The sequence below is a fragment of the Tauraco erythrolophus genome, chromosome 9 (assembly GCF_009769465.1).
Source record: "Tauraco erythrolophus isolate bTauEry1 chromosome 9, bTauEry1.pri, whole genome shotgun sequence".
In the NCBI taxonomy this organism is placed as follows: Eukaryota; Metazoa; Chordata; class Aves; order Musophagiformes; family Musophagidae; genus Tauraco; species Tauraco erythrolophus.
In genome coordinates, this window is record NC_141473.1 from 8,313,042 (window position 1) to 8,326,907 (window position 13,866).

At 38.7% G+C, this 13,866-nt stretch overlaps 1 protein-coding gene across 1 annotated transcript in view; it reads left to right on the forward strand.

The window, feature by feature from the left end:
- The window catches only part of HSPA12A (heat shock protein family A (Hsp70) member 12A), an 84,215-nt gene that overhangs the window by 38,469 nt on the left and 31,880 nt on the right, over nt 1–13,866 (forward strand). The window contains exons 3-4 of the mRNA XM_086616804.1: nt 5,978–6,063; nt 8,242–8,369. Coding sequence (XP_086472930.1) covers nt 5,978–6,063; nt 8,242–8,369 — 214 coding nt within the window. The remainder of the gene's footprint in view (nt 1–5,977; nt 6,064–8,241; nt 8,370–13,866) is intronic.

The following is a 13,866-nucleotide window of genomic DNA, read 5'->3' on the forward strand; positions in this document are numbered from 1 at the left end:
TGGCATTTTAAGTAGGTCTAATGCATCGTGACTTACCCTGTGCGTCTGGTTCCTCAGCCTGTAACTAACCGAGAGGCTGAACAGATTTGGCATATGCAGCAGTGGATATGTGTAATACACATGAAAAAGAGTTATTGCAGCTTTCCTTTTGAGGCAGGCTGTTGTACTGCAGGCATCCTCAGCTGGGAGTTTGGGAGAGCCTGGAGAACGGTGCGGCATCTAGGTCTTCCCAGTGGGTCCTCAAGCTCAGCCAGAGGCTCAGATCTGCACAACGAATGGTATTCATTGCATTGTATATTATGGATTGAAAAAAAGACTTATTACTGTGAAAGCACTTCTTAGAATGCTAGAAGTATGATCTGAAATAGGGGATGGTATTGATCCTATTGTTGATTCAGAAAATCACAGGAGGAGTTTAATTAGCAAGTGTTGGCTTTGTGGCCACTCTGGCAGGATAAAAGGAGACATGAACTTAAGATACGTTGGTTGGGATATAACATATACACTAGTGTTCAGGCATGTGCCTACAGAGAGATGATTTCATAGTGGTGCTGCCTGTGTTCTGCTTTGCAGAACAGCTGTAAGAGATACAGGCCCTGATGAGTCCCTTTCACCATCACTTGGAAGTGAGGTCTGCAAAAGTTTGGGAAGGGCGCTTCTCTCCTGGCAAGCCTTCCCTTGTGTAGGCACGACTGTAAAGTACTGCGAAATGTGCCCAAAACCGTCCATGTTGGTGGCAGACTTGGGGCTGTTTCTTCTTCTCCTTCTCCTTCTCCTTCTCCTTCTCCTTCTCCTTCTTCTCCTTCTTCTCCTTCTTCTCCTTCTTCTCCTTCTTCTCCTCCTTCTCCTCCTTCTCCTCCTTCTCCTCCTTCTCCTCCTTCTCCTCCTCCTCCTTCTTCTTCTTCTTCCTCCTCCTCTTCCTCCTCCTCTTCCTCCTCTTTGTCTTCTTTTTTTTTTTTTAAAAAAGTTGTTTCTTTTCCATATGATAAACTGGTGACATGAGACATATTCAGAAATTTCCCTCCTTCCCTGACCTGACTGCATTTCTGTGCTTTAAGCTGTTGAGCAGCATGTCCTGCTTCCCGAATTCCTGGTTTTACTTGCCTTGTTAAATTCTTACTTAAGACAATGCACACTTGCAAAAACTTTAGCTTACCTGTTCCCTGCGTTCCTTGGGGTTGCGGGGAACCTTCTGTCAGCAGAGAATCCAGAGCGTGGCATGCTGCTTCGCTGTAGAAATGAACGAGTTCCCTAATAAGTGAAGCAGAAAGTTTTGCTGACACCTGATGTAGCTGAATTATATCAGGTTAAAATATTCAGTAAAAGCTGAATTTAATAGAAAAGAGAAGATTTTATGTAGCTGCTGAAAAAATGTTTTTAGCACCACCCTAGTGACTTGTGACTGCAAGGTTTAGCAGTCATCTTTCTTAAAGCAGGTTTAGGCCTTCTGTCCTAAAAGTGATTATCTGGGACCGCAGTGCTCCATGTCTGACACTGTCAGTGGTTCACTCAAACTCATTTATTGGGCCTTCAACAGGAATGCATGGCAGGGGCTCCAGATACTCAGAACAGACTTAGAGTCTTCCAGAGGAGATCAGCTTCCATCAACTGATCTTTCTAACCAAAGCATGAGCTTGGTCCTGCTCTGTAGATCTCTTAGAAAATCAGATTCAGCTGAACATACTGTTGGTGAAATGATCACACTACATCAGCTGAGTTTTTATAAATGCTTCTGCACTTGCTTTTACTCTGTATTCCGTGGCACCTAAAGGTTAATCCCTCATGGCATTTTGTCCTCAGCAAAGTTGGAAATCTAGAATGTGGCTGACCATTTACTGAAAAACAGAAAAAGCTAAACTGATTAGCTATTGCAGGAAACTACATAAAATAGGGTCTTGCATGTGTTTAGATGAAAAGAAATAATTTAAATTAAATCTACTAAACCAGCAATTGCAGCTAATATGATAATGGACGTGATTCATTATTAGTATGGTATTTGCTGGTCCCATAATTTCACCAGTTCTGTGATTGTTTGGGAATTTGCAAATATCCTTTGAATGTAAAAAATAAATAAAATAAAATTGCTGAAGAAGAGTATTCTCTATTTCGCTTTCTCTTTTGATCACCTTGAAAATGCTCTAGTTGTTCTTTGGCAACTGCTTATGTAGCAGTAAAGTCAGGAATTGTAATGATCATAGAATGTGGTCAAATTCGTTCTGTACACATTTAGTTAAATTATCAACCCCCCCGATCAACCAGTCATACTTCAGGTTAATGGTTATAAGCATCAATGTGCTCATACTGTTGTGCACAAGTAAATAAAGGATTTCTGTTCAAGAAGTTTGCATCATACGTAGAAGCTTATTTTAAATATTGGTGTAAGTATTTGAAGATTTAATATAATTTGGACTCTAAATCAGATTCCTCCTTTTATTTTGGCATGCAAATTATCAGGATGCAAATGTTTATTTAACACATGATGTTTAGCTGTACGTTTTTTTTTATCGTGTGTAGTTTGACATAGAGATTCTTGGTAAACACAGGAGATAAAGCTGGAACTTGAGCTATGTGGGATGCTACTTGATTGTGTTTTTTCATTGCAGAAGCCTTAATAAGTCATCCTGCTTTAAGATCTGTTCCAAATACCATTATGCTACCCAGGACATCTTTTTAAATTGTTAAGAAGAGGAACTTACTCATAAAGCCTAGACATCCTTTTTTGTTGCATGATTGCAAATCAGGTTCCTCGCAACCTTTTACCCATTCTCTGACTTGGAACAGATGCTTTCTTTGGGATCCACTGATCACAGTGCTTTAGAAAGAAGAGATTTTTGTGATCCAGCTCTTCCTGGAATATCCGTGCATTTACCACTCTTCAGAACAGACTTGTAGAAATCGTGACGCATGTTTTTTCCCCGAGCAAACATTAACTCAACAAAACGTAGAAGCTCCCACTTGCACAAGTATATTTTAACACCTTTCAGTTTAGATATAGGGTAGAAAGTGTAATGTTACAAATTTCCTAATTTCATTTGCTTATAACAACTATTTCACTACCCGTTAGGAGACTTCTTGGCATTAAACCCGGGGCAACTGGCTTGCAAGCTGTTTTCTGTAAATGCCAACTGCTCTGATAAATGACTCTCTTAACTTCTCAGTGTTCTGAACTGCACTCACTCATTTCTTAGCTCTGCAAACTCCAGGGTAATGTTGGGGCCTCCTTTAACAGCTGAGTTACAGTATAGCAATTATGGCTGTCCCAATTATGGCACATGATTAGTTTGCAGTGTCATGAAATGAGTTGCAGTGCAATGCAACTGCTGTTTGTGCTAACGTGATAGCAACTCTACAGAATCACTGTAATAGGACATTTTGGTTAAAATTTTATTGTGTTGCTTCAGAGATTGGAGAATTGTCTTCCATGATGTTCCTCTCTTGATCCAACAGAACTCTATGCTGGTGGAACGTAGGACTCAATAAAGAATTATTTTGTTTAGCTGGGTATTTGCAGGAGCAGCAGTGAATACAGTGCAGAATGGTCGTGGGTTTGGAAGGACTTTTTTCCTCTGCTCAAAAAATACTGATAAATCACCAAGAGCTTAACCTTCCAGCAGAGTTGAGCAGTTGATGAGAATTAGAAAAAGTTAGCCCTTCCACAAATCCAGCCTTTAGGTGTAAGTTTTCAGGAGCATTCTGAAACTAACATGGACAATTTATTGTAAAGATTTTTCAATCAAAACATCCAAGTCTGTTTTCTGTTTTAATCAGTATTTTCTATAGGTAGCTAAAACAGACCTCCGATCTCTGCTTAACATTTTTCATTTGTTAGCAAATGTTTTTTGTACTTGTGGATACAGCGAACGTCCTCTGGATATACATCTGGATAATCACAAGTTAATTGGGTCAAATAAATTCTTGATAGGACACTACCCAAGTTAGCTCCATTTCGTTGGATGAATGTCAATATTGCCCTGGTTATTTAATCACTGCTCCCTGAGAGACAAAAGAATGTGTATACTGTCACATAGGATTGTCTGAGTTGCATGTAGAGCTATAAATAACTTCTCAAGGAACACCCAGGCTGATAACTGAGGACAGGCTGGAAAACAGATCACTCAAACATAAGTGCTGAAACAGGTAATGAAAAGAATTAGTAAAAGAGAAACACTGAAAACACACGGATAGTGATTTGATGCCTACGTTTTTGTCCTGCAAAGCCATCATCCTGAGTGGAGGAAATGTAGGAGTTTCCAGAGATGCTGAGTCAGTATTGCAATGTCCTAGTCTACTCTAGAGGTATTGGTTCTGCTCCAGTTAGGAAAGACAGCAGGATGCAAGGAACCTGTTTTGTCACTAATTCCTGTTTTTTCCTGTGCTGAAATATTATTCTTCACCTCTGTGTAAAATGCCATGTTGGTGGTACAAAAATTAATCTGTTTTGAAAAGAGGAAGAAATTGTACAAAGGAGGCTAATAACACCATCTGATCCAAATATATCTTAACAAACCGAGCAGAGTCTGTGTTTGTCACGTTTGGCCTGTGGCATTTCATATTTTACCACAAGAGGAGCAAAATACTCTATTCTTGAAGAACTGGTGTAGGGAATGGGGATATTTTGCTTCTGCAAATGCTTCTGAACATCAGGCTGAACTTGCATATTGTAACTTGAACAGAAATTAGGTTGTTACAAAAGTAATAAGATTTGGAGGAAGATTTTTTTTCCTGTGGGCAGATTATCCCATAGTCTCCTGCTGCAGAGTTTTTGCATCTTCCCTGTGAAACAGCACATGCTTGATTACCAGGAACAACAGGATTCTTCATTAAGTAGTTCTGAGGTCTTGGAGAGCTGCTCCTGTGGCATCTTAGAATAATGTTCTGACTTTTCAGTCATGTCTAGAAATTAGATGGTGTAAATAAATAGGCATTTTATTGTGTGATACATCCAAGTAGGTAATAAAAATATGTTTAAATGCATTATCTAATATTTATTATGGTTGTTAATCTTTAGAGACTTATGAAATAATTCTACTTTACATCTAATTAGCTTGTATTCTGCAGAATAGAATTCAGTAAAGTCAGGCTTAAATTTTGGGAGCAGAGGGGTATGAGCATGGACAGGGTGTGTGGCACCTTTTCTACATTCCATTTTGATAAACTATTGCAGTTTTCGTAACAGAATATATTATATATAAATCTGTCTGTGTCATTAGTATTTAATTATTTTAATAAGTTGTTTCCTTTTGTATCATAAATGGGGTAAATATAAGAAGGAAAAATGCAAATAGTGCATTACAGTATTTGTAACTCATTTGGTATGTTCCTTTAAATGAAATTTCAGTATTGTACGCAGGGTAGAAATACTTCTTTGATGATTTGTTAATAATACTTTCCTTCTTCCCAGCTGGATTCTGTCCTCCAGTAATATTAACAGCTGCAAGATGTTTCAGTGCAGAGTCTATTGAAGAACAGAAACAGAGACAGTATTGGGAAAGTTTCAGAATAAACGTTCATGATGGAATTATTGCAATTTTTTCTTAGCGTTCTCAAATTGATATCAACTGTTTTTCTCTTAAAATTTGAGTCTGTCTTTTTTGATCTCACAACTTGTGTTTGGTTTCTGTATTAACACATTTAAATCTTAGGCCATTAGTGGGTGTGTGTAGCGTTCAAGCTGCTTGTATCAACTCCGACTTCTGAATATATTTAGGAAGACTTTCAAAATTACATATGGTAATGTAATACGCAAAAGAATGGAAGTTAGTCGTTAAGATCAGACAAACATTTAAAAACTAAAACTAGTTGTTGTATCTTAGCATGTTTGAAGGGCCACCAATAGATTTTACGTGGCGGCTGTGGAATTTGCTTTTTTTTTTAGCAGATTTGTTACAACAGGAAAATAGTGTAGCAGTATGCAAAGCAACTGTCCTGTCTTACTCCTTCTGCTTACTGACACTGAAGAATTTTTGTTTCCTTTCAGATGCAGTTTCCACATCTGCTTACTCATCACCAGCCAAAAGTTTGGGAGACCCTGGAATAACTCCACTGTCTCCATCACATATTGTGGTAAGAAATGTACTCTTAACATACTGTTGATATTACTTTCTCTTGCCTGTTCAGTGTGATGTAATTTCTTTAGAAAGTTGTAATTTCCTCACATAGTGATCTCTTTGCTGCTATTCATAGTCTTAAGTGGAATTTTGGTCACATTGGAGTTGGTGACAGAGCTCTCATTCATTTTATTGGCATTCTGTGGTTTTTTTTTTTTTGTCTGCTTGCTGACCTGATAAGATTTATTCCTGCATATTTTTATAACAAACACAGGGGCTTCTTAATCCTCTGGGTTCCCAGGTTCTGTCCCTGTCACTAATTTATTTAGGCAACTCCTGAAAAGTCTAAATCTGTTCAGAAAAAAGGATATGTTGAACAGTAAAATCTGAATTCTCAGAGAAAGGAATCTCCTCCAACAGAGAGAGAGAGAAGCTCAAAATAGAACTGTTTTTGTTTCTTAAGGAAAATAGTAACCTCTGTAAGCTTTTAGAAACAAACAAATGTCCCATAAAGGTAGTGTTATTAATCTCTTATGCATCATGTTCATCTTGTTGACAGACTCCCATTAAAACTAAGTCCCATTTGTTTTTAAGATCATCTGCATCATCCGTAACACAGTACATGCACAGTGTGTTTCTTGATAGTGTGAGGGATCATCTTCAGAACCCTTGTCAGATTTTTTCCTTAGCTTTCTGTATCAAGTTCAGAGTTGTATGACATCCCTCTAAAGGATTTCCAGAGTTCTTGTAAATTTTTGCTTTTATTTCCTTCTTTCTCCATATAGTCTAGACCATCCCCCTTTTACTTCTGTCAACTGATGAATTTATATCCTCTTTTAGTTAGATTTGCTCCTTAAACTCTTTTGAGGAAGACATATAAATAACATGTTGCTCTAGTTGAAAAGATTTATTAGGAAAATCCAAACAAGGCTTTCATTATTTGAGACCAAACCTTATTACTCCCGTTTCTCCGTTTTAAGTAGCAGACCTATGGGATGATCTTGGAAAATGTAGGGGTACAATAGAAAGGTGCTGGAAGTAGCTGGCACAGAGATAACGGAGGTATGTGAGGAAGATGGTGGAACACTGCTCATAGAGTGAGGACATTTGTTACTTCCTCTGTAAAAGACGATAACAATTGCCTCAAAATGTTATGGAGGGTATAGGCTGAGCAGCAGTGGTGGAGCATTTAGACATGACCTGTATAGTAGAAGGTCAACAAGTCTGTTCCAGAGTGATTTTGCCAAAATGACATGTGTGCAGATGGGTGTGTCACCCTCTTTCACTATCCAGCTGCCTGTAGCACACAACCCTTTCACCAGTGTTTCCAGTTTGCTCTCCTTCTGTCGGGCTAAGCTCAGCGCTTTAACCACCATCAGCATGTGAACTGTAGTTCCTTGCTGTTCGTTACTTATTGCTCTCTTATATAAGATTTATGGTAGGCAACAGCATACTGTGGAGTGTTACATTTCCTTTTTTATTCATGTTGTGCTTTATATCACGTCATTATGACTTGGGCTGTAACCCTTCCACCTCTTCTGGTTAATGTTTCCATGTTGCCCTTGCCTGTACTTTTCAGGGATTGCAGGATTACAGGTGAAAGGCAGGGAGAAGGATTCAAATTCACCATAGGCAACTGAACAGCTTTCCCCTTTCTAAAAGCACAGGCAGGAGGAAAGAATGCATATAGTGCTTATAAAATAACTGTTTTGTAAATTCTTCATAAATATTTATCATGGGATGTAAAGCTTATTGCTGTATGTCAGGTTGTTCTGTCTCCACTGGTTTTGAAGGGTAGTAGTATGTTCAAGGTTATGACGTAGGTAACTCCTAAAACCACCAAGTAAGTCCCAAATATAGTCCACTGGTGGATATAAACATATTCTTCAGTTGATCAATTTAAGAAAAAGAAACCAACAAACCAGCCCCCAAACCAGTAATCTAGTGTTTGAAGAAAACTCTTGATTCAGAAGGTTATGTATGAAATATATAGAGCTGTACGTTAGATTTCCACTTCCATTGGAATGTGGAGCTTTCTGGTATCAACTTTGGTCACAAATGCAGCTTTAGAGAAGACCTTATTTCCACTGAAGAGATATGCACGTCTCAGAGAGCAGAAATGCTGAAGGGTGAGACAGGTTACAGTTATTCTCCTCAGTGACTTGGTGTCTGTTTTGCTTCTGCTTTTTGACAGAAGGACTCTGATGCAGATGATGCAGTAGAACAGTTATTTCTTGTTGTTGTGGCTATTGATTTTGGCACGACATCCAGTGGCTACGCCTACAGCTTCACCAAGGAACCAGAATGTATTCATGTGATGAGGTAAGGGCTGCAATGCAGCATTTAGTTCTCGACTGTGATAACACAGGTTGTCTGCAGTAGCTGTAGATATTTTCTACAGGTGCCTGAAGTGTCTAGATTAGTCTAGTGTTGCCACAGTGTACACCTTTCTCATGGATATAGGTTTTTTGTTGCCTCTTACTGTATTCTGATTTGCTTTCATAATCAATGTGAACACGTCCTCTCTTACTCTGCTGAGTTCACAAGATGACATGAGTAAAAGGAGGGATCAGTATGTAGAATTGTGCAGGGAGCGGTGATAATTATTAAGTCAGGATGCCCTTATCTCAGAAGTTGAAAGAAACTACACATTTATAAAGGGTCGTGGTGTTTCCCAGGAGCTGCCTGTCCCCTGGAATCATGCTTGTGCACAGTTGTGTGTACAATGCTTAGTTACTTGCACCCAGAAACTGGTAGTTCATTTGGGTGATTTAAGCTTTTTTAGCATTAAATTTGAATCAAATCTCTGATAATGAACCCGTGATACTGGGAAATAAGCAACCAAAAAGCATGAATGTGAAAATTAAAAAGTTTGATGGGAAATCTGTTCTATATTATAGATGTGTAAGGGACAGATTTTACATGCTGTTATGTAAGGGGTTTTGGTTTTTTATTTCTCGATTAAATCAACACCATGTAAATCTATGCGTATAAATCTAATATAAAATCATAAATGCAAAAACCGTTATGGCAGGTACATGAAAGGATTGCCTTACAAACCTTTTTTGTATTTTTTTTTTAGGATTTTTTTATATCTAAAAACCTATACAGTTCTTACTAAAGTATATTTAAAATGACTATATTACAGGGAGACCAAGACACAGATAATTTCAAGATATAATAAACAAAGTATATATGAAAAGCTTAGCCATAAAAGTTCTAAACAAAGCTGCTGTTATAGCCATAGGTAATGTAGTGTTTGCAGCACTGTAATACTGAGAACAAAAGGGCAAAAAGACTAAGTTGTAGTGCAGTGGGATATGCTGTAGTTTTTCTAATCAAAGATGGTAGCTGAATGCAGCTCTCTAAATCTCAGCAGACAGTATTGATTGTGCAGTCAGCCTGCATAGTTGTTTTGTATACTTGCAAAGTATTTCAGAGATCTAATACAACTGCTGTCTAAAGGGATGTAAATTTGGGAATGCTATTAGGCCATCCAGTTACAAAGGCACCTACCATTTTTGGTGTGGACAAGTAATTCTTCAAGGCCTTTTCTGCATTCCATCCACCTATTGTTCAGCCAGCAGCACAGAAAGCTGCATGAGGCTAGAAGTCAAAGGACAGGCCATGTGTTGCTGTCTCAGACAGGTTACAGGGTTGGAACCCATGTTTATCAATTCCTGTTCTCTTTTGACAGCAAGTACTTTATCAAATTTCTTTAACAAGTTGAATGAAATGAGGAAAGACGTCTCTCAAGCTGTACTTGAGCAAGCCTAAATCCTGTACACTGTGTTGTTCCTATAACCTCTCTGCAGATTTTACTGTATGAAATCCCTTCTGGTTTTAGGGATGTCCTTTAAGCCCTTTGAACTCAAAATTTTGCCTTAGGTCTTGATTTTGCCATTGGGTTCACACTACACTGCAGTAAATTACAGGCTAGATTCTCCTTCCAGGGTATGAGACTTCCTGCTGTAGATGACTGAGACACAGAAATCCAGGTGCGATGTGGCCAGCTGAGAGTGTGTTCCAAATCTAAATGACATTTTACTTCTTTTGGTTCAAAACACCGTCTTTTCTTCCTTAGGCAATAATGGTAGCATGACTGTGATTTCAGACCGTGTAGATATTGTATGAGATCATGCAGTAAAAATAAATGAAATAAATTAGTTCATCTATTTCCAGCAAGAAGGGAGGAACGTATTTTGAGATGAAAATGTATTCAAATTTCCAGCAGGTATTTCAAACAATGGAAAAGGTTTTGATACCAAGAATGATTTTTTTTCCCCCCCCCTGAATAAATATTGCTGGCAGGGAAGGATTTTGGGGAATATGTAGCTGAAACTGAATTATAATGTATATAATACACTTCAGTAAATATTATATACACTATGAAATAGTGTATATAATATTTATATATTTATTTTTATAGAAATGCACATGAAATCATGAAATTAAATTAAAAGAATGATACGTGTGTCAAAATAAGGCTTAGGTAATTCAGAAGGTATTAAGAAGTTCAAACTCTGTATATAATGAGGCTTACATGTAGGATAATTTACAAATATTTCAGCAGAGTAAATGTAACTTCCCGCCCGCACTCAAGACTGTTTACATTAAAATAAAGCATGCCAACGATGCATGGTCCTCTTTGCTTCTTAACGTTTTTTCCACCTTCCCTCCTTAGTGTTGATCCTTCCCAGACTTTTAGATTTCTGACTGCCTTTTAGCAAAGCTGCTTTTCTGTAAATGCCTCATTGAAGGGTAAGGTGGGTTTATTTAGAAGGTCCTACTTCAGAACAGAGTGAACAAACAGGGCTTTAGTACCCAGTTTGAATGTAGTGTCAGGAAAGTTGTGGTTCTAGGTGTGTAATTAGTAGACAAAGTCATTTTTTTGACTGGATGTGTTTATTTGCTATGATGCACAGTACTTAAAAAATGAATGTATAGGCATTGGCATAATGAATTTTTTTAAGCATATTCCTAGCTTTAAGTGTATGAATAGCCCCACTTACTTCAGCAGACTAAAACCTGTGTTCCTAGACGATCGATGAATGACTTTCCTCGATTGTGTAACATTAGTTACCGTTTTGTCCATTTTAGGCAATACTTCACACCTTTCCACTCTTACTGGCTCCCCATGGCCTCTGTAAGGACAGTTGTGGTTCCCTTCAGGCTCCTGTTGCAGAGTAGAAGTATATGTTACAGTGAGTGCTGCTTTCTGCATACTGTGAGCCTGTGCTCAAGCATACAAACAGCCTTGCCATGAGCTCAGCAAGCTCTGCAGCGGGCAGGACAGTGCCAGAGCGTAACAAAGGACAGTTCAGAGCTGTAGAATGAGTTAACATCTCCTTTGGAGGGAATACCTGAGGTCTAAAACAGTTTTGAAAACTCTTGATGATTGATGTGCGCTTATGTGAAGTTACACGTATTCTGGCTGCTGGTTAAATAGCAACAAACTGGATGTAAGTATTTCACAAATGGAGAAAAAATAAACGGAAGAATGAATGTGATTAGGAAGTAAATTGCAGCCTGTCTTTGGAAGGAGGAAGAATGTGGTCTTTTTTTTCACTGTAACTTTATTTCAACCCTCAGGTTTTTGCTTTTCCTTCTCTTCCCTGTTTGATTGTAATTCTTGGCGGGCACATGCTTGACTTTCTTCTGCATACACACTCCTAGTGACATTCAGCTGCATTTTGATGACCCCACTGCTTTGTTTCCTTGACTGTTATACTGCAGCTCTGGATCAAATTCTCATCACTCTGCATGGATCACTCTCTTCGCTCTGTCTGTTAGCCAGATTCCTGCGTAAGGAAGGGCATTTCTCTAACCTTAGTATAACCTTGTGATCCTCTCCGTGCTAACTTTCCTCTTGTCTCTATTTTCATTTTTAATACACAGTCAGATCCTCTGTGGCCATAAATAGGTCCATGCTGCTTTGTTGAGTTACTCTGCTTTATACCAGCCTAGGAACTGTTCTAATATGTGTGAACGTAGGCAGAAATCTACTTTAGGTTCTGCTTGAATAGATTTTTAGCTCTGACCCTGCTTTGAGAAAATATCCACCACATGCATTTAGAATTATTTAGGTTGGAAAAGACCCGTAAGATCATCGAGTCCAACCATTAACATAACACTACCACTACCGTTTAGAGAGTACTGCTGGTTTGTATTAGGCTGTGCTCTTAATAGGTGTTTCCATTTTTTTCCCCTAAGAGGAGCATTATTACCATCTTTTTGCCTGTATTGGGACCGTGAAAGGAAACTGCAAATGAAGGTGTTGAAATCCTAGACCTTCTAACTAGAAGCCTCCACTAACTGGAGTGAGGATAGGGCTCTACCTGAGAAAGTGTCCCAGTCAGGAGTTAGCATGCACATACCTTTGTCTACAGCTGCTTCTCTCTAGAAAAGATGTCACGCAGGAATATTTTTAAAGCTCTGATTGCAAATGGTAAAGTCAGACTTCCCCTTCTGTTTCCTTTTTGCTCTTTCTGTGACTGTACAATAATACAGGCTGGGAACTTCAGAATGTGCTGAGCAATTACCGTGTCTAGTTTCCATCAGAAACTCATCAGGAAGTGAACCTCCAATTCTCTAGGTGGTTTTGAAAATTTCGATCCATACCGCTGAGCATCAATTTATCTTCATTTAAACTGCACTTTAAGCGTACTTGTTCCAGAAAGAGAAAATGTGCCTAGCCGTAGTGAAAAATAAAGAAGCATTGTTATTAGCCACTTCCTATTTATGGAATTTCCCATCAGTGACTCAGAATGAATCATTAATGATTCCAAGAGAAAATGATACCGGTCTGTCTCCTCTCTGCTTGCAGCAGGTGTGTGGGATTTAATGTTCTGGTGAAATAGGCAGTGTTCTCTGTTTGTGGGCTGTGGGATCCCAATTTCTTCACATTGGAACCATATGTGTGCTGTAGCACCTACTCAGAGATTTTGGAGTTGACCAAGTACATTTCTAGCAGCAGGTTAGAAGAAATGACCTGGAGCAGAGCCCTTGCCAGCTGAAAATCGCTTAGGGACTAAGCAGTGGGACTAAGGAGACTGAGGAAAAATTTTTTCCAAGTGGATGAAGGTGGAAACCATTCCACTTCTCATCATACGGTTTCTGCTTTCAGAGCAGTGGAATTGCCCTCTGTACCGAGCAAATTCATAGACATGTGGTGATTCCCTGCCATCACTACTGCTGGTGCAAAAAGGGGCAGATTTTGCTCTATTGATTTAGTTGCATGGTCTGAAGGGTTCCCAGCACTTTGGAAGATCCTATTCCTTGTTATTTTGCCAAGTATTAACCCCTTAGATTGATATTCTTTGTGTCAGTTGTCTCCCTTGGTCTGGAAGTTGATTAATTTTCAGTTGGTTCAACTGTTTCTGAGAGTGAAATAGAAAAGGATTTTTTTTCTACATAATCTGCCTGTGTCACATAAACAAGTACCACAGAACAAGGCAATCTTTTTGTGCTTCAGATGAAGGACTTTGGCAGTAGTATATTGTGGAAGTGTGTTCTGCTATCTTTAGAAAAAAAACAATCAACATGTGGTTTAATAATGAATGCAGTTGCCTGTGTGATCTTAACTTGGCTCCTGTTTCAGCTACATTATGATTATGGCTGATAGCATAAAACAGATTTTCCACTGATGCTTTTTTAGGAAAATGTTGGCTAGTAAGTGTTTGCTTCACATGCTGAAAGTGCTTGTGTGGGGGGTGGAGGGGAACAGTAATGCAAGTTCCTTGTTCTTCCATTCTGCTTTTTTTTGTGGTGCAGAAGTGAGGAGAAGACAAGAACGCTCATGGCTTTCTCTGGGGTACAA